At 39.5% G+C, this 22,179-nt stretch overlaps 1 protein-coding gene across 1 annotated transcript; it reads right to left on the bottom strand.

Annotated features, from left to right (window-relative positions):
* Nucleotides 1-14,363: 14,363 nt before the first annotated feature.
* Nucleotides 14,364-19,808, bottom strand: LOC108897653 (carbohydrate sulfotransferase 8-like). The gene is made up of 2 exons (XM_018697378.2): nt 19,772-19,808; nt 14,364-18,450 (listed from the first exon to the last, which is right to left on the bottom strand). Exon 2 carries the CDS (start codon nt 18,358-18,360, stop codon nt 17,338-17,340), a length of 1,023 nt encoding a protein of 340 aa, XP_018552894.2. The 5' UTR covers nt 18,361-18,450; nt 19,772-19,808; the 3' UTR covers nt 14,364-17,337.
* Nucleotides 19,809-22,179: the final 2,371 nt, after the last annotated feature.

Raw genomic sequence — 22,179 nt, forward strand, 5'->3', positions numbered from 1 at the left:
TGGAAACAAGGAATCTGTGCCGAGGGGGAAGATGGTCTGTCTAATTACTGTGACTACCTTCTCACACTCCTACCACATAGGGTTAGGGTTATTACTCTCACTTGCGGATCTTACTTACTTATAATGCACAACCAGATTATTATCAGTATTGTTATTAGAAGAATTATCACATGACAAACAAGCAAAACATTGTTTTATATAGTATCTTTATGGAGGATTTATAATGTTTTGAAAATAGTTATACATGTTAGCAACATTAAAAAACATTAAAAAATAAGATCTTATCATATATTCTTCTGTCTGCAACAGATTATTTATTTATTTAAAGTTAACGCCCACAATCTTTCAGTAATCCAATCACAGTTTCCCAAAAACGCGCCTAGTTTGAAACCAACTTCCGAGAACTTTATTTAGTGAGTCTCAGAGCCGCGGGTGCTCTTGGTCAGTGGATGAGGGAAACGCCAGCTTCACCGTCGGTATCCGACCGCGTTGTAATGTCCGCGTAAAATCGCAGCCAAATTGTGGATTATAAAAACCAAACAAGCGTCGCCTGTGGAGTCTGGTCAGGAGGAGTAATACTCGGTGGATGTGTATTTCCCTGTTGGAGATTATCCAGGAGTTATGGAGGTCATGGCGGAGCTAAAGGCAACCCTGGAAACTTGACCGACTACGGACAGACTGACCAATCCACGGTTCCGTGAGTACCCGGTTTATATATTGTACATAATTAGTCTTTGAAATGCTATTGTTAAACTTTTGGGTTACCCGGTTTCATTTGTGTTGTGTGGATCCAGAGTTTTGAGTTGTCTTCCTTTGACTTTTGTGAAACTGGATTGAACGGAAGTGGCTTTGGAGTTGTGGGGAAAACAGATTCTTTAACGAGTGGACATACACATCATTATTGTTCACCTGCTTGGTTGGTTGAATACATCTATTGCAAACTGATTTGAGTAGCAGTGTGTTTATGTCTGTTTGATTTGGAGTGCATTGCTCTTTGCTTTATTGTCGACTATGATTTGACACTGCTCTTAATCTGCAGGGGATATACTAAGGCATATTTAATCATCACATGATATAATAACATTGTGGAAAGCTGAATCAGTGCATTGCAATAGTAGAGTCTGGAGGAGATAAAAGCATGAATGACCTTTTCTAGATGTGTAAATGAAAGTAGGGGCCTGATTTTGGTTCAATGTCTCAGTTGGACAAAGCAACGCTGCAACACTCAAATCACGTGATCATTAAAAGATAACTTGGAGTCAAAAACGTACACCTGTTCAGGTTATGGGCCTCTTATATTATTAGATTAAGTCGCCCAGACCAGATGAGAGATTATCACTGCTGCGAGTGCTTGGGCCAGAAAGGCTGACTATAATCATTTTGGATTTGAAGTCATTCAACTGCAGGAAGTTTTTGGAAATCCAGTTCATAATTTCAGCAAGGTAGGACATAATTAATAACGAGAAGCGCTTTGAGTGGCCGCACAAAAAGTTGGAGCACTCGGTTTAGGAGTCACACATGGACACACCTCTGTAAAGCGTACAAATAATTAATGATAAGGTCCACAGTGAAGAGTCAATATGTTCTGCTGTTTCTGTAATATTACTGGATCACAGAAGTTGGAACATAGTACCATCTGCTGGTTAACAGCAACATTGTGCATAAACCATCATACTGAAGGATCACTGCAGCTGCATGGATGTATACTCTCTCTGTAGATTCATACAGTAGATATGTTACAGTGCTGTTAATGTCCAGGTTAGTTGAATTCAAATGTTCTAAAACATCTATTTATCAGGACTCATGAGTCTGTCAGTGGCCACAAACAGGGCATTTTTTGTGGCATCATTAAATCAGTATGACAGACTGCTTTATTCTAATCTTTCTGTGAAACATATTGATTTTCTTTTTCATAATCATTTCAATGTTTTTTTAAAACTCTAACATGAATTACTTGCCATTCAAACCTCAGAGGTTTCTCGCTAATGGACGCTTATTTTTTCATCCATGTAACTCAGGTCACCTACACACTGTACTTATGCACTGAGGTGAAAACAGTAGGTACCAATACAGTCATATCCAGCCTTCTAAACGTTAGCGTTTGCAAGAATCTCTTTCAAGCATTTCACATCAGATCAACACTCCTACTTTCCCCTCTGGCATGTGGAGAAAGTTTGAAAAGAACATTCAGAACTTGCTTTTAGTAATCTGCATGCCTTGTGGAGCCTGGTTGCTGTCAATCGCTCCGTTCTTCCAGCCATTTGACATTCTGCTTGATGTTGGTGTGTGTCTGAGGTGCAGCAGCGACACTTATTGTTCATTATTTCAGAGAGAGAGTGGGTGGGGGTGGGGATAAGAGGGTGTCAGTTTATTAATAGAACGTGTGGGGTTGTGTTGCACACAAACACCTAACACAGCACAGAATTCCCTCAAGTGCTTAATGCCAGCAATTAAGTTTCTGAAAAAGCTGAGCACAAAGAGAGTATGTACTTTCTGTGGACTTCTGAGAGTTGCTGTTATCAGTCAATTCCTCTTTTACAGGTAAAACTGACCATGATGCTTTAAAGTCATTTCTTTGGAGTATTCAGATTATTTTGTGATTGGTTGAGACATTTAGTAAATATTTACCAACTGGAAAAAGGCTGAGTGCCCCTAACACAGCAGACCTTTACCCTAAAAAAGCAGTAGACCTTGTCACAGTTTGCATACTGGCGTGAAGTAGTGGAACATAACTAAACACATTTACTCAACTACTGTACTACAGAAATAAATATTGTACTTTTTATACTACATTTATTAAGCATCTGTAGTTACTACTTACAGTACAAAATATTTTTAACAGACGTAACATATGACAAGCTTATAAAACATGCAGTGTGTGGGGGGATCTAAGAGATACTCTGTACATGTACTGTACAAGAGAGAAGGGTTAATTAAAGAGTGACTGAGTGACAGTATAAACTTTGATTGAAGTGCTGATGGCCAGATTTGAACTGAAATGGATTTCGATTCACTTTTCAGCTCAAACTAGAGAGAATTTCTGTTTCAAGTGCAGAGTAACCTCATAAACCAGAGAATTTCATCACTTCTCTGGTGATACAGAACATCAAAATCTGGACCAGTCTTTGAGATTTGGCTTAAGAATCTCTTTTGCTGCCATCATGTGGTCTGAGGCTCTAATCACAGAATATATACAAGATGTAAGCACCCAATACCCGTAAAGAAGGGCTTCAGGTAACCGAGACCTTTCTAATCACTTGTGCAGGATGGCAATCAGCAGAGTTTGCCAGATTTCTGTTTGTTTGTACAGAGGTTAAATTATGATGTGAGAATGTAAAGTATGTGTTCACAGAATGCCAAGAAATTAGGCATTTTTTGTTTTGTCATAGAAGAGGAGGCGATACTGTGACTTTGTTTAGTGCCCTTTGTCATATCCATCATGTATCCAGTGCAATACTCTCTGAACTTCTTAAAAAAACATCCTCTGAAATGTGTTATTCTGATTCTAGCTCAAACCGGTCTTACACACATCCAGCATCATGCTGTGAATGTGTGAACAGAGGAAAAATGATCTTTTGCTTTAGTTGCCACTACTATTTGGTTAGCAGTAACAGCGTGAACAGTGTGATGTCTCCAATCACATCTGGTATGCATCACATATCACTGTCACTGCCGCTTGGTAAAAGAGAGAGAGACAGAGAAAGAGAAGAGAGGCGACGGGTGCCAGCTAGTGTGGCCAGCGCCCAAGGCTAGAGGAGAGTGCTCTGTGCAGCAGACTGCCTGATAGGGACTGAGGCTGCTGGCTGATGACATTTTATGGTCACAACATGCAATCCCACCAACTTTAGTTGGTGAAAATCCAGTTTTCATACACTGAATGGTGGTGTCCTTTTTTGTTTTTTGTTACAGCCACACAAAGAATGACGCAGTTTTGCGTGTCATCATGTCCTTTGAGTTTTAGTTCTTTTACAGTAAACAGAACAGTGGGTGGTAAAATAATTTTTAAAGCATACCATATGGAGACATAATAGCGTTTTTTCAAGTAATTGTGTAGTTTTTATTTTGCAAAAGCAAGAGTTTGAAAATTGCTTTGCTTACTGTAATTACACTTATGAGTTTTGATTCTCGGTTACTTGTAGAATGTAGACTGTTATTGTTGATAAATTTAAACATATTCTTCTGTCTGATGGAGAAAACTATCAACTAAACACAGGGGCAGAAAGTACATGTGCTCAAGTACATTGCTGACATACTTCATACTTCTTCTACTCCAGCCTGTTTCACAGTGAAATATTGCACTTTTTACTCAGCTACACTTATCGGTTAGCTAGAGCTACTACTTATATTCCTGATGGAGACTTATATATCACCCTGTTAAATATTATATCAGTGGTTTCCAACCTTTTTAGCTTTTGCCCCCCTACCAAAAAGAAGTGTCTATTTAGATGTCTGTAAACTGTTAGCAGTTCCACTAAAGAGACATCTCCTCATTAAACTTACTCCATGGTTTTATTTCAGTGTTTGAGGCCCAAAGATGCAAAATTATTCAATAGCTCCTAAACAGTAAACATTAGAGGAATTAATATACATTTGTTTGTTCTTTTTTCTCTCCTAAACCATGAATCATCCCATGGCTTCACTGAACTACAACTGTTGACTGGCTACAACAGTTAAATGGTATTTCAAAAAAAGAACCCATATTAGAGTATTTTGAAGTGAAATTACAATATTGTCTCCCACCACTGCTTAAATACTGGTGTAATGTACCAGTGGTTGATACCACTTCCTCTAAGTAACTTTATCTGCATCATTTCCATATAACAACCAGAGCCAACATCTTGTTTCTTGTTGGATATGGTGTTACGGGCCTGTTAACCTATGATATATCTGTTTTGTGCAGTGAATCACAGGAATGTGTTTGCCTCCAGAGCGTGAGACAGAGCCGGGGCTGAGGCTCGCCAGAGGCAGCGCTCTCTCCCAGGCCGGCCTGATGCAGGCTGAGAAGCCAGCACCCCACAAACATCGCTTTCTCTCACCACACCAACACTTTGCATTAAGTGGCCATAAGTAACACTGGGTTTCCACTGTGCATATGAGCAGAGAGTTTATTCTCTCACACATCATTATGATTCAGTTTGTGTGTGTGCGTGTGTGTGTGGTCTCAGTGTTGCTTTCCCCTCTGTTTCAGCTCTGACCTCATCCTGTCAGTTTATACCTCTGATATGGAGTACTACTTCATCTCTGTGAAGCCACTGTGCAGACGACTTGCAAAGCACTGTCAGCCATGAGACAGTTTGGATCTTCTTTGGTTTGTCTGGAAGTATAAATTCATGATTCAAAAGTCAGCTTCCTCTGGTTTCTGTGTCTGCCTTGTTTCAGTCTCTGTTTGAATTGGGACTTATTTTACTCTTCAGTGATGTGAAAATCTAAGTATATTCAATACATGAAAGCATTTGTTCCAAACACGCTGCTTAGTTTTCTTCATTTAAAAATCATAAATGATTCAGTCAATGAAAATGCACTGAGTAATACTTTTATATTAAGAATGAATGAAATGACAGTGTATACTGTGCAGGTTGTAACTTGTGGTGATGAACACAAAGACAATTGTCACCTGACTCTGCAGTTCCTCTGCAGTACAAAGTGTTTCAGCTTATTGTTTTGGTTTTATGGACCACACCGTTACAGTTTTGGGTCCCTCTCACCACTCTCATTAACACCATATTAGCAAAAGAGTTCTGATAAACCCACAATTGACTACGTGCTCCGCACGAAACGCCAAGTAAGCCAAGTTAGAAACTAGCTGTTGACAACAGTGAAGCATATAGGAGCTAAAGAGCCAAATGTTTCTCTTCAGAACTGAATGTTAACATTGCTCTGTGTCTGCTGGATGTAAATAGGCAATCGTTTTCCAACACATTGATCAGGTCAACTTCACAGGGTGAGGAAATGTTAATGTTTTCTTCACTTATCTGACTGATCTGCTGCCCCCAAGTGGCTAAAAACCAATTCTTTAAAAAACAATTAAGGGTGGTTTAAGAAGTGTTATTTTGAAATTAGTTTTTAATACGATTTTTCTTCTTCTTCTTTTTAAAACTATTAATACTTTCATATAAACTCTCACTTTGGAAACTCTGAGTCTTGGGATTCATCATCACCAGCGTCTAATGAATAACTCCACCACTCTGTCCTGCTCGGGAATGAACTGCTGTGAGTCGGCATGGTGCACCTGCCTTCTGCCAGGCAGCCACAGTGCTTCAGCCACGCCAGCCAGCCTACAGGCACTCCTAGATAACTCCTGTCTGATTAGCTCCTTAGGAGGACATTGTTCCAAAAGCAATTCCAGATCCAGTATTAATTTAGTCCCGAGAGAGAGGCCCATCCATCCTAGGTAGGACGGGCCGTGCTCAGGGCCTACCCTACGGCCTGCTAATAGCACGGCACCTCCTGGCCTGTCACTATAAGTGATAGTCTCTGCAAGTTTGTTGCCTCGTTGTGTGTTTCTCCCATCAGGCAGTGCGCCTTCCTCCCTCCACTTCTCTCCCTCTTTCTCCTCCTCTCTGTCAGCGGTGGTTCAGGGCAGGTGTCTTCTCTGTCACTTCCATCACTCACGCTGCTTGACGAAGGGAAGACACAGCTCAGAACACGGCAGGAGCAGGGGGTGATTCATTGAAAGCTCACCTCTCTCCTTGAAAGAGAGCAGGAGAGAGAAACAGTGGCTGCCTTTTTGGGTGTTTTGTGAGAGCAGCCAGCCACAAGGAAATAAGAGGAGAATGTGAAAAACGCTTTCAATATTGTTGAAGCCTTGAGAGTCTCTCCAAAGTAAATAAAACTCCTTTTAAGAATGAGAGGTTGACGCCTACTCTGATGTGTGATGCACCTTTATTGATAAAGAAGCCAAGCAGTTTTGAACTGGCAGGGGATCCCAGCTGGTTTATGGAGAACATGTTTGTTGTTCTGTTTCAGAAACAACATTGTATCTTTGGGAACAGCTGAAGGAGACTGTAGCTGCACAGCTCTGATTTCTGTAGGTTAGAGTGGTTAGACGTCATAGTTCACCAGTGACGTTTTTATTTTGATTTTCTTTAAGATGTACTCATGTAGTTTTAACAGTTTGTGTGGAATGATAGACAGAAAGATCAAATGCAACTAAATAGCCAAAATATTAATGGGATCCTCCCATGCATTATTTTCTCATTCATTTCCAGACACTGTTGCCAAATAAAGACAATGTTGGTAGATTTCTCACTGTGCTTGGCAACTTCAGTAACAACCACTTTTTTTGGACCATGTGGGAGAATTTTAATATCTTGGCTGTTAAGTCTTTTGGGAAGGAAATTATTATTCATGCTGATCATTTGCTCTTTGAATACAAACGAGTCAGATTATCGCGCTTTGCCATACGAAACATACTGATTTACAAACTGATGTGTGATGTCATCTGACTTTTTTGCTCAGCCAAGAGAGTTGGCAGCATTGTTTTCAACATTGGAGCGCAGCGCTCAGAGTTGGAAAGCGTTGTTAGGAGCAAACAACCAACACTGCAACACAAATCAACTGCAAAATCATAAAACCTGTTCTCATGCCAACAAAGGAAATGGCAGATCTGTAATATTATTATTATTATTATTATTATTATTATTATTATTATTATTATTATGTCTGTGTCATTGAAACATCATCACTGAAAATGTGACATTATTGTTTGTGTAATATACAGGATATTCTAGCTTAAGGTGTTAGCTAGCTTACAATCAATCCATCACATCAGTGCGTGGTATATCATTGCATTTACTCGTCTGTTCTTAACAGTCTCATCTCACCTCCTTCCTGCTCCTGTCCATCACCATCAACACCCAGATGTTTGCCAACCCTTGATGTGTTTTTACATTAAAAATACATCCACAGTATGCTGTCATTAGAGTAGTGGGGGCAGGGTGGGGTTATGATGGCATAAATATGAAAAAAGAAAAGCAGCGAATCATCTTATCACGCCAAATGTTTCAGCCGTTCCCAGCAGTTGTGTCATCCTGCTGGAAATATAGCCCCGAGGTTAAAGAACCACTCTGTCCACAGCAGCTTGTGTGACTGGCTTCATTATAGATCCTGTGTTTATTGATTTGAGTTCATTAAAGCTGCTGCATAATTCATGTCAGTGCTGGCATATAGCTTAATTAGAAGACTTGCGGTGGCTTTCATGGGTGTTTTAGTGTCAAAACAGAAGCATGACAGGTGGTGGCAGCAAATTGGGTACCAAAGTGCACATTATTATACTACACATACCTCCATGTGCATGAGAGTACTCAGGAGGCAGCATTCTTTGAAAAGTAAAACCAGTATTGTGGTTTGTAATATTTCAGGTGCAGCACTGCCATCATGTGGTTATATGCAATATGTCTCTGGATAGAGGAGGTAATACACAGCAGGGCTTCTCAGCTTTTTCAGTATACAGTGATGACAGAGACGCCTATCTGAAATGAGACTTGATATAAGAAGTGATGTATGATCATACACAGTAAATGAAAATCATTGAATTAAATTGTACAGACCTCAGTGTGTCCAGTTGTTGAACTGTTAAATACAAACTGTGTACAAATGCAAGGGATTCATGATCCTGAAAGTTCCTGCTGGACCACGTAAGGAAAGATGAAATAATGCCAGATTGAAGTTTTACTTCTCTATAGCCATTCTTGTGATATTATCACTGGCTCCATCCAGCCAAATGATATACAAGTGCTTGTTCCCAGAATGAGCAGTGTGTTGATAAAAGAGCCAGGCTAGTTAACCAGATGAGATGTTCAAGAAGCACTTGTCCGCAACAGGACTCGAGTTTTGAGATTTCCTCCCTAAAATTATTTCCCACTTGTCGCTTTGCTTTGCTTGATTAGTAACAGTGCTCGGGCAAATCATTTTAATGAGGTTTATCTCACTGAGAGATGTGTCTGGAACGTGCTGCAGTGCATTGCCAAAACAAACAAGGATTTCATGTGAAAGAGGGAGAGAATTAACTCGGCATGCATGAGAATGAGAGAAGTTTTGTAATCGACAAAATTCTGCCTCTTCAATGTCGCCCCATTGAACTGAGGAGTCAACCCCTGAAATTGGTTCTGCCAATAAGCAGGAGAATTTGGAAAGGCACTGATGCAGAGAGTGTGCACGTGTGTGTCTGTGCACCCTTGAATGTTTGTGTGATAGAGCTCAGTTGTCAGAGAATCAGCAGAAACCTGTCATCAGCCATGTTAATGCTGGCTTGAAGGCAAACATGAAGATTAAGTGAGGAACTTATATTAATAATACTTGAAAAATGGAGCAAAGTCTCTCTTTACAGTCCTCCCGACCAAGGCGAGGTTGTTTATCACTTTGGGAGGATGTTTGGTTGCCTCCCTTGTATGACTGCTTTGGGCCCTTAAGCAGATTTAGCTACACAAGCACGTTCTCTTCAAAGCATGTCAAGATTTTCCACGCACACTAATGAGGTAAATGGATGGCTTTTGTTTTCTCCACAGTTTTAACTTCCCCCAAAGTGCTCTCATGACTTATACAAGAGCTGTTGCAGAAATCAGCCTTAAGCATTTAATCAAATTTCTAACTCTACAGAGTGATCAATTTGTGCTGCAATATTCATCTGCCACACAAACACAAGCATAATCTCACATTCTCTCTCTCACACACACACACATATATTTCAGCACAACAACAAAAGAAGAAAGGCTGCTATTTGTTTCTATTAAAACAATGTCATTTTGGAAGGCAAAATGCTAGTATGACAGAAATGCTGCTGTGACAGATTTCCCCCCCTTTTAAATCTAGGTAGAGTGTGTGAGAATCATGCAAATTACAGTATATATTCAGGCACCATACGGTACCTACTCTGATCTAATCACAGAATAGAAATGAAGCTAATCTTTTCCCTCAGAACAGGTATCACACCACTTACTTAGTTTACTAACTTTACTTAGTTCCACTTTTAGACATGAAACGTTGTGTTGACAGTTAACTCTAAATGTATGGATTTGTGAGGTGATGTGAAGATACCTTGAGTGATTATAACCTGACATCCAACCCTTAGAAAGGTGAACTTTTTTTTCATTTGTGCTACTGGTTAAAATGACACACTATAAGTAGTACCAGAAAAAAGACATTTATGGACATGAATATAGTTTATTTTAACTGTGCTTCCGCTGTTCTTTTCAGTACTTTCTGAAGATCCGATAATAAATAAAATACCTAGATATAATGATTGTTGAGAGTTGAATCTGATGAATAGTTTTGGATAATGACTCTTACCTGGTGCTACAGTGATTGTGAAATGTTTATCAAATATCTCTGAAGTCATTTATAACATTTAAAATGAGTCGTTTAAAATGTTTCCTTCCTTGAATTGTAATGATAAATAATAAATCCTGTCGAGTTGCTTTCCACCTCTTGCACTTTGTTTTGACAAACAAATTGATGTTGCTTGTTTGCTCGTTTAACACCCTTAACAAAGTTAATTAAAGCTCCATTAAGCTCCCTGTAATGATGCTCATACTGCTGATCCCACTGAAAATCAACCATTCAGCCTGCAGCTCTCTGTACTTCTCAGCTGCTTTCAGCTAATTGTTCTGGTTTCTTGATTCGTCTGGTTGAGTTGCTTGACACATTTAATACCACAGGCAGTGCAGTGAAAAGTGGTGAAGAGCAAATGTTAAGGATGCAGTGGGAGAGAAAGTCAAACACCTAGCCAAAGTGAATCATGTAATTTTGATTAAAAAAAAAATATCTTTGCTCAGTGAATTTGCTACTGATATTCAGTAGTGATTTCTCCAGTGTGCATGACTGATTCTGCTGGATCTGTGACTACCAATAGGCACATCTTGATAAGCAGACACAGTAACTCGTAACTTGTTGTTGTGAGCTTGTAGTAGAATTGGTAGAACCAATCCTACCATCATAGAATCCATTTCAGTGTGCGCCATAACAGTACCCTCAGTCGACCACGATTCAGCACAGCTGCTAGATTTGTTTTGGGCAATAGGTAACACTGTTGTGAACTTGTTATAAAAAAAAAAAAGGAAACTGTTGCTCTCCTCCCTTATATAAAGCAACAGCTAGATGAAAGAAGTTATTCTCAGGGATTTTTCATATCTCTCATCCTGAGAAATGTTGGAAACTACTACATGAAGTAGAAGTAGGTGAGACAGACTGAAGGAACCTGGTGTGCCCAAAAAACAAAACAAAACAAAAAAAAATTAAATAAAATTTTCAAAAAATCCCTCCTGGAGAACATAGAACACAACAGTATAAGGGCATAGACTGGGGATTTAAAAAAAGAAAGCAAAATAGACACCATTTTCAAGGCAGCAAACAAACTCTGAAAGCTGGTCTTGACAACATTAGATATTGTGCTCTGTCATCCTTGTTATAACTTTTCATACAAAGACTCATCAACCAGTTGCTGAGAATGGTTGAACAGTATGCACCTCACTGCTACTGACCCATGATTTTTATGTTTTTTTTAATGACATCTCTTGCTGCCATTTAGGGCTGTCAGCAAATAAACCTGCACTGCGCAGCTTTATAACCTCCAATAAATCCTCTAAAGCTACTCAGCAGCTAATAGAAGCAGGCTGTATATATGCAAATGACTTTTGTGCTGAGTAATAACAAGCTCTTAGTGAAACCAAATGCCGGTGAAACAAAGGCTGAAAATGAATCAGGACAGGACAGGAAGTGCATACACAGCACACAGTATCTTTTTGTGTCATGTTGCAGCTCCATCATGACTGCCAGAGGTGATCTGCTGCCATTCCAACCAGTGTATGTATCCTTACTGGGTCCTTGTTCAGAATATCTCATGCATGAATCTTTGCTCCAGTCTGTTTTTGCCAGAGCAGCTGGCATCTCTGAAGCATCTAATTGGCTTTGTAATGTATGTCTTTGTAATGTAATACTTGTATGTCTTGACAATTGACATAAAGTTTATTTTTAATGATTTATTTCATTTGTTTATGACTTTGGTTTCACACATACACAGCAAACTAGATTGTCATGTTTCTAGATAGAGAAAGAGAAAAGAAAGGAGATTTCCCATTAAACCTGTGCTCTGCCCCCTTCTGCTCTGTGTGATCACCTGTTTTAATACATACATGAATTTATACATTAATGACATAGTTGTTCTCCTTTAGACATCTCTCTGTATGGTGCAGTCAGATGCTCTGTACATTGACTGTCTCATCATCTTCAAGATGGATTGGGAGTAGACAATTGACCTCATGTAAAAACATCCATATGATTTGAGAGAACTCGTGGCATTCAGATTATCTCATGTAGAATTTTCTCTTTTGGTACAAAATGTAGGAGTGTTTCAGACACGTCAAACTGTCTCACAGGAGAAAAAGTGCTAATTTGACCTGAAGAAAAACTGCAGTTGATATATCACACCAAAATTAACTTCAATAAAATGTATAACTATGAAAAAAGTAATGGAAAATCAATATTGTATTCATCATATCATCATCATGGCTTGCTAATCACTGAGATTTTTTTTCAGAAATTCTCTTACATTTATTGGCATATTTCACCACAGCAATTTACACTGATCAGCCACAACATTAAAACCACTGACAGGTGAAGTGAATAACATTAATCATCTCTTTACAATACAATATTCTGCTGGGAAACCATCTGGGCCTGACATTCAGCCGGATGTTACTTGCCACCCAATTTAACAATGTTGTAGACCAAGCATACCCCCCCATGGCAAACACATTCCCTGACAGCAGGGGCCTCCCTCAGCAGCGCAACGCTTCCACCACACCACAAAAACTGCTCAGAAATGCCTCAAGGAACATGACAAAGAGCCCAAGGTGTTGACCTGGCCTCCAAATCCCCCAGATGCAAATCTGATTGAACATATGTGGGATGCACCAGAACCAGGAGGCCCCATCCTGCAACCCACAGGACCAAAGGGATCCACTGCCAATATCCCAGTGCCAGACACCACAGGACACAGTCAGAGGTCCCATTTCCATACCCTGACGGGTCAGAGCTGTTTTAGCGGCACAAGGGGGACCTATGCAATATTATGCAAGTGGTTCTGATGTTGTGGCTGATCGATATATATATTTCAGTAGGTGCTGGGAGAGGTCTTTGATTCCGACAGATGCCTCAGGGTCATGCAGGTCACTATCTAGTATCATCCCCTGTTGCACCTGATAGGGTAACATCACCCACTGCGGGCTATAATACTCTCCCAATATCTCTGTAAATGTCACATGCCCTTGATCACCTCTCATATTAGTCTCATATCACTTTGCCTCAGAGAGATGTTTTGTAGCATCTACTGTAACCTCATCTCTTTATGTCTGCCACAGTACAGTGTTGCACTGATGACACATTGTTGGCAGCTGCACTATTAATATCAACAAAGTGCTCCTCTAATATGTCATTGCTAAACTTGTTATGTTTTTGATTTCTGACAGCAGTACCTCACATTCGTCAGTGTGACATGTCCACATGTGAAGCAAGACAAGTAGCCTTATATGGTAATTGGTATATGGTAATTTGGGGCATGAATGTGCACCTCTTCATGAACAAGTAACATACATTAGGCAATATTTTTTGATAGGTTTGTCTAGTGAGGTCCAGAGTTTGGTGAATTTGACCTGTATGATCTCACATGAACAAACCTCACAGAAAAAAGGGAGAAATTTTAGAATTGGTAGAAGAAAATGTCCTTGCATGAGGCCTTGTGTATTTTGCTGACTTTTTGTGATCCCCTGAAATTTCTCCTGCACCACCATAAGATTGACATTTGTGGCTTTACACAAAATATCTCAACAACTGTTTGATAGATTGGCATGAAATTCTGTACAAACATTCATATCTCCCTCAGGACAAGAGTAACAACTTTGGTGCTCCGCTGACTTTTCATCTAGCACCATCATCAGATCAAAATGTATACATGTCCAAACTAATGAAATTCCCATTAGCCTCTACTGTATTTTATGTTTAGTTCTGATCAGCAAATGTTAGCATGCCAACATGCTGAGCTAATACAGTGGCTTTATAACTGACATTAGCATGTTAGCATTGTCATTGTGAGAATGTTAGTGTGCTGACTTGAGCATTTAGCTCAAAGCACTATTGTGCCTAAATACATCCTCATGTTGCAGATGCTTAGCCTTGTTTTGAGGTGAATTCAGAAATATAATGAATTAAAATAAAAGCACAAATACAGATACAGCACACCTACAATCGGTGACTCACAGCAAAACCTTGCACTTCTGATTCTCATCCTGGAGCTCAGTTTGACTTTCAGAGACCACATTGGATTTCAGACAAATAAACAATACAAGAAAAAACAAAGAACATATGCATGGTGAAAATGCTAAAGACAATTTATTAGTAGACACTCATCAGCCAGCAATAATGACCACCTGAAGAATGTCTTCCTGAAATACACCATTTGATTTGGCAGTGTAAAATAAGGCAAAGGGCTTAAGAACATGTTCTACACACTTTTGCACCAATGATGAACAGTTATACATTCACTTGTTACTGTAGTCTGTCCATACGCCCACATACCAAGAAAGCTTAATTAGCTGGGGGGCGAGTACTACTCATCATAATGCAATAACTGTTTGGACAGAGATTAGCTATACCTACAAAGAATCAGACCACAATCTAGAAGATTTTGGAATTGCAAAAGCCAACACACTATACTGACAAAAGTTCATACAATTACCTTCACCGTGAAAGTGTAATACCACTTAAATTCTCAAAACTCTTCAAAAGTTGATTATAGTGTGTATATATTTAAATAATATAAATTTCCCTTTACTCATAGGCAAATACATCGCTTTATGAAGTATTTTGTCACATAAAACACACTTTCAGTGAGCTGCAAAGCAGAGAGCTGAATAGTAACTGCTACTTAGGAGACCAGCATCACAGGAGATCAAGTTCATCTTTGCATCGTGGCCTCATAAAAAAGTACACTGTTACCCACTTTGATTGTAGACAAATGTGTTATCTTACGTTGTATTTTGTGTGATCAGGGTATTTCTATTTATTACTTTGGTATCATAATCATCATATTTAATTGTGTCTTTATTGCACTCCCTCTACAGTGAGCATAAACTGACCCAAGAGGATACAAACTCTTTCACTCTTTCATTTGGGGATACCTTCAGTCAGTATAGCCTTGAAGATTTACAGTTAATAATTAGTTTGCTGATTGGTTCTGTGTCGTTTTACCATATATTCAATCATACTTAACAGTATCTTAGACATATTTAATCTAATAAAGGGTTGTGATAGATCCCTAATTTAACATTGTTTAAATTTGAATGCTCAGGAATTGCCGGTCTCTGTGCAGTTTCCAGTGGCCATTGTTATGCGGTCTGACCTGAATCAGGTGGTACTGAAGAAGAAAGGTTTATGACTTCAGTGCTAGCTGGGTGATGTGTTGGGAATATGTGGGGGAAAAAAGATTGTAAAACATCAAAACAGCTTAATCAGTATCACACACACACACACACACACACACACACACACACACACACACACACACACACACACAGGCACATACAGGCACACTTAGTGGGGTTGCTATGGGTAAAGATGTCATTAGCCAGGATTAGTAACTAGGTGCAATGCAGCTCATCTTTACACGGTCTACTATCCTAATGAGAGACCAAACAGATCGGGGATAAGTAATTAAAGAGCTGATTTCCAAAATTTTGTATATCCAAAAATATGTTTGTTACCTCCAAAGCATCCAATGGTATCTATTCGTTAATCAGACTAATCAGCATTTTGAATGGTATTGTTATATTTTCAGTAATTTAGTGTCTTGAAAGTGGTTTTTAGCTGTTGGATATTTTGTTTTGGAAAAAAAACTCTTCAGTTACATGACACTCTACACTGTTATTACTGAAAAAACAATCAATGACATCAAAAAGGAAAAAAACATACCTTCACCAAGAGGCACTGAATATATATATATATATATATATTTTAGAAATACATAGAAAAATATATAGTCATCTGAATGCCCATTGTACAATTTTACACATTAGTGTAAAAAAAAAAGCCTATAGAGTGGAGTAGAAGAGATGTAATACATACAGAGGGTACAGAGTTACTGACAGTGTGAGATCTGTAAGTGATAGCTGTTTGAGGGATGTTTGGTATGATACATGGGGAAGTGTGGGCGCCCTCTCCTCTTTTTCTCATCCCCGTTGAAACACCCAGATCATACATTATCAGTCTATTATAATACCAAATCTAAAAAGCTGTTTTTGTGGTGCTGTTTTTTTTGACAGTTTTTTGTGATTAGGTTGGCAATGCTGTTTACGAGAAACTGAATGATTAGTATCACAAACATGTATTAAGAGATACTGGCAGCAACACTTTGGACCCTGCAAGAACCTGCATGTCCTGCATGTAACAACCCAAGTAAGTACCTCTAGTGATTGGGGACCTACAGCAGTGAATGTGTCAGACTAAAGCAAAAATCCAACAGACAACGTTAGAAGTACAAAAATGCTACAATGAGTGCACACAGCATCAGAGTGTGAAGCACTTGACACATTTTCAAGATTTATACTGTTTTATAGTGTTTCACTTTGTTATGCTTTAAGTTTAGTAAAACCATTTATATGCAATATCTGTATTAGTATGCACTGATACATAGAGGTATACTGATGCCTTTCTTGCTGTAAGTCAAATAGTAAATGCAAATATTTCAAATTAAGAAAAAATTGTTTTATCAGTCAATGATATGGTCAATCAAAGACTAAAGAAACTATATTCTAACATGTTGTGCTATGGTTACTCCAAAGGTAGGTGGTAGGGTCTCATACAACAGACTGTATACTAAAAATTAGGAATGTAATTGGAATCTATATTAAATAGTCCCTGTATGTGGCATTTATGTTGAATTAAATGATAAAACACATTTGCAAATGCTATTTGACTCACAGTAAGGCATAATTTAAAGCCTGTTGAACAACAATAAACTTTTTTTAGAAACATAACATTTGTAATTTTAAAATTCTACCTCACCATTTTCTAAAAGTGAATAAATACCTTGCATTTCTGGACAATTTCAACATCACATCATGAACCTTTTCATCTCATAGCTGTCTAAAAATGAAGATAATCTGATAGAAATGTATTCATAAAAGGCAGACTTTGCGAAATTCAGTAGAGGTTTGATCTCTCTGATTTCTCTGCTTAGATGCAAAGGTCCATATGAGAACGTGAGTGAGCTTCTTTATGTTAAGGTTACTGTCATGGTAGAGATGTAGACAGTGGAATGTAACTGTCAAGTGTTTTGATAGGAGTAAGTCAGTATAAATCATTAAAAGGCTTGGAGTAGTTAAACATCAGATAGTCCATGAAGTAGAAATCATAAACTCGCTGTCTCTCCAACTTACTGACTTGCGAGAAGTATTTTTGTGTAATCTGCATAGAGGTCCTCTTGTCAGTTGGGTTCCTATCTTTAAAACTAGGCAGCGTGAGGTTGGGTGGTGCCCCAATCAATCGCAAGAGAAAGTTGGACTCTTCGTCCATGTTCTCAAACTTGCCAATGAAGTCATAGTCTATGAGACAAGGGTTGCAGAGCTGGTTTGCCTGGTCCCAGTGAATGTCCATTCCTACGGGCCGGTGGACATCAAGTAGGTACTGGACAAACTCCTTGAATGTGACTCCATTGCCTGTCTTCAGGGCTGTCCAGGATGGGTTCACCCTGTACTTGGAGATTATAGGTTTACCAAACAATGAGTGGTAATAGTTGTTTGGATTTTCAAACTTGTCCCTATAAGCCGACACCATCCTCTCCAAGGGTTCTCGGACAAACATAACTTTGGTGTAGGTTTCCAGTCGGTGCATAATTCCCTGTCGGTCAAAGCTGTCTAGCGTCTTGAGATGGTTGCCATAGTGGACTGTGTCATGTTTAATACTTTGAACATTGGAGGCCTGGCCTGCCAGCACCATCAGGGTCCTCTTCCAGTTAGAACAGCCTGCCTTTGGCACCTGGCAGTACAACAACTTGTACCGGTCCTCCACATAGAGATTATTCACGTGATGACGTGTGATAGTCCTGGAGATGCTGCTTTTGTACTTAGCACACATCTCCTTCATCAGTTTCCGGCGGGCTTCCATAATATCAGAGAGTGTTTTCCGGTTGTCATGGGAAAGAGAGCCTGAGGCAATTGAGGATGGGGAAATATTACTGTTGCTGTGACTGATTGGGGGACTGGTTTTCAGCAGTTTACGGTGTCTTTTGGAGACATGAAGGGGGCCCATGTCCTGCTCTCGAGACCCAGGGGTGGCTGTGTGTCTGCTCTTCTCAAAGTGTGGGAACTGCATTGGGGGGATTGGGCTGGACAAGATGCCTTCTGCTGCTTGGTCCAGGTAATTGTCAGATTTGCCTCTCTCTCTGTCCTGAGTAGAAAGAGTCTATAAAACAATGACAGCACAAGTTGTAATAGACAGTAGCAGACATGTGTTTAGATTGACAGCATTTTCATCTGATAATGTAGATATGTGGTCAAGGTTATTTAATAAGATTGCAAATCGTTTTTTATTCCCAGAGATGACCTCATTTATCCCAGTTGTTGTATTCAGTACTCAAATAGGCCACTTGATGGTGCTGTTTCACTACATCTTCAACAAAAGTCAAACTTTGTTACATGCAAATGTCACAAACTGCCCAATGCCATCCATGACCTATCAATAAACTGAGCTGTAATATCATATAAATGTCTTATAAACACTTAATGGGGAATCTAAATTAGAATCATCTACTGCCTGATTACAATCAGATGCCCAAGGCCATCGTGCATTCTGACATTTTATTTCAATTAAATGCTGTAATGGCATCATAAAGCCAATGGACTGAATCTATGATTTTAATTTTACAACAGACAAGGTGATGAGACCATCATGAATCTTGGCTCATCCTCCTCCTGACTTAAACGGCCACATTCTTTCATCTGCAGGGGCATCTAGAGGGAAAAAAGCAGGGAGAGGTTCGTCCCTGCCTGTTAAATGTGCAGGGCAAGCACAGGAGAGCAACTGATACGCTAGACATCTCGTTCTGCAGGGTTTGCACTGATGTAAGACTCTCACCGGTGCTCATGATCATGGCAGAGATGAGAGCAAGCAGGGATAAGCTGGGAGAAGATACTGTAGTACGAGCGCTGCCTAACCTATTTTATCCCCACTTCATGCCTTTATAATGACACATGGCAACTTAGGACACATTTTACCCCCTGTAATAAACTTTAAGCTTTCGTTTTGTTTTGTTCTATTCAAACTTGTTTTTGTGCAAATGATTGTCACAATACAGGAACTGACCTCAAAATGCAAAGCTGTAGTATAGTTAGCCATTAATGTTATCCGGTAGCTACTGCTTGAAAAGTGTAATGGAAATGGAAAGTAAGTTAGATTAATAAATGCAGGCCTCAGTGTACCTGAGCACTTGAGTGTAATTGAATAATGAAGGTAAAGTGACCAAAAACATAACGAGATCTGTACTGTGGAACTGTGGAAGATGAAAAACAAAACAAAAAACAACCCAAACCTAAGCCCAGTGCAACTGAGACTATTTACTCAGTAAAGTCTGACTGACTGGAGTCGCAGTGTGAGGTCAGCTTCTCTACACAGATGCTATCAGACACGCTGAGAGGTACAAGGCTGACAATCACTTTTTTTGCAACAGATAACAGGTGGGAGCAACCTGTATCTGTGTTTTGGGAGAAATGGAGTAAACACGTACCTCTCTGGACTGCCGTGGAGTGACTCCAAGCTTTACACCTGGGGAGAGAGAAGAAAGACAAGAAAATCAGCAAGTAAACAACATGTATTTTTGTTGTTGCAGAAGAGAGTTAGGTGTCTCTGATGCATCCAATAATTTAATGCTTCCTATCACTTAGCACGTCTTAGTACTGCTTTTGATCCCTGGCAAACAACCACTGCTCCACTAGTCCACAGAGGGAAGACAGGTAGCTCTATCTGTGTAATGAGCTGCCACAAGCATGAAAAGTTGGTAAATGAGTTATCCATTGAGGATGAAACAGAGGAAGAAAACAGCACAAAAAAGAGAGGAGAAGAAAAGAAGTGGTGAGAGAGGTGAGAGAGTCAGCAAAGAGAAACCAATGAAAGTTCAAAGATGATGTAGTGGAAGGTGCAGTCTCTCATATTTTTACAGGACAGCAAAAGAGTGATACAGACGTATAGATGGGTTTTGTGGTAGCCGTGGGACAGGTGTAACGGCAGATATGCGGCAGCAGGACAGACGACATGTTTAGTGGTCTGTCTCCAGCTGGACATCTCCTTTCCTTAGGTCCCGCCATCTTGCTGATATGTAATCAGGCTGACAGCTCTGAGTGGGGCTGCATGGCTGCTGATTGGGGGGGGCAAAGACACCTCTGCCTGAGTGGCCTGTCACTTCCAATTTGAGGGTGGAAGTGATAGGAACCTGCACGAGGGGAGGAGGGAGGGCTGTAGATGGAGGCCACAACCTTCCCTAAGTGATGAGATCTGTAGAGCCCTATCTCCTACTTAACACGCCTCAGTGAGGAGGGAATAAAATGCATCACCCAGATGTTATGTTGTTTTAGATTAGTATGCGCTGGAGAGCTCTGTGTTGCTGTCTGGCTCTGTTGTGTTAAATCTTGTCTTCATTCTTCTGAACGAGACACTGGAGGAAGAGGCGGAGGGAGAGAAGAGAAGTGGGCTGGAGAGGTGGTGTGTGACATTTTCTAATCTTGTTTGGGTGCTGCTGTGCTATTTGATCTCTTCACCCTAATGATAGCTCATGTGCATCTTTGATATCAGTTTACATTTGTGCATATGAAACACATGAATATTTATCAACATACAGATGCCATTGCCAGTGAAACACGTCCAAACCCAACAATGGCAGCGATCCTTTACTGGCTGCTGTTCTAAACTGATGGAACAGTGCAAGCCCCTTGTAGCCCTGACTATCTTGTCAAGATACACGCTTGGTTATCGATCTTGAAAACCCCATTACGGTGGTAATTGAAATCTCCAAAGGTTTAATTGGTTCCCTCTAAGAAGTGTTTTGTCTGGTCATTGTTACATGTTTGTCACAGCTGTTGATATCTACACTGTCACACTTTTCCTCTCTCTATGTTGCACCTTCAAGCAGGGTAAAATTTTAAGCCCTTTATTGTTCCTGCCTGCTGAATCACTGACAAAAATGTATGAAGCAATACATGCATTTAGTTTCTTGAATATTTGACCTGTATTTATATCCTTTGTCCTGCCAACAGAAAGGTTTTTAGAAACAGGAAAAAAGAAATGCAAAAAGACTCAATTAGATTCAAGCCTAAGGCAATAAATTGAGCATGCTGCACACCCACTTGTCCGGTTCAGCACTCTGTGACAAAAGTGTCTTGTTAAAGTTGTTTTGAAAATGAATCTGACATGACTTGATTTGATTTGATTTGATAAATCTAGTCTTAAAAGTCTGTTACAAATAGAGTTTCAATTCTGGCTCTGAAAATGCAATATTCTCTCGAGCAGGGAGCCAGAATTACATTTCATGAGACGAACATTTTTCCATGACAGAGTATAAATGAAACAAGTAATATGACAATGTAAACTGAATTTCAGTGGGATTTGTAAACATCATTTATCTCTGTAGTATCTATTTGGGTGAGGATAATAGTTGCTGTTTGATTGCAATTTCACACTCAGTCAATTCCATTCAGTATAACTATACTATTGATTTTTACTGCTGTGCAGTGAAACACTGATAAATTGTTAAGACTGCAGTTTCATCCTAGTAATTTCAAGTACAGATGTAGTAAGTACAAGGAAGGCCAAGTTTTTCCAAAAACCAAAACAAAAATTTAAGTAAAATATGTAAATAATCTAAAACTGAATATCTCCAATATATAATCTAGGAAGTTGGTTGAGAGGCATTAAAGGTTTATACTGTAGACAGATTTGTTGGTACTGTACACTGCAGCATTAAAAAGGATTCTCTGCAGCACTAATGGAGAGATTCAGGATAAATGTACTAATGGGGAATCCTGAAATAGGAGGAAAACACTTCACCAATAAAGCTGAAGTTGTTTTTTTATCACCAGATATTAAATGTCAGATTCTAGTGATTTTGCTTTTGAAGCTCTAAAGGCTTCCTGTAAAACTCCC

The sequence above is a fragment of the Lates calcarifer genome, linkage group LG2, assembly GCF_001640805.2.
Source record: "Lates calcarifer isolate ASB-BC8 linkage group LG2, TLL_Latcal_v3, whole genome shotgun sequence".
NCBI lineage: Eukaryota > Metazoa > Chordata > Actinopteri > Centropomidae > Lates > Lates calcarifer.

Bases quoted from the DNA above. Each gene is read 5' to 3' on its own strand.
- LOC108897653 (XM_018697378.2), bottom strand. From the start codon at position 18,360: ATGCAGTTCCCACACTTTGAGAAGAGCAGACACACAGCCACCCCTGGG.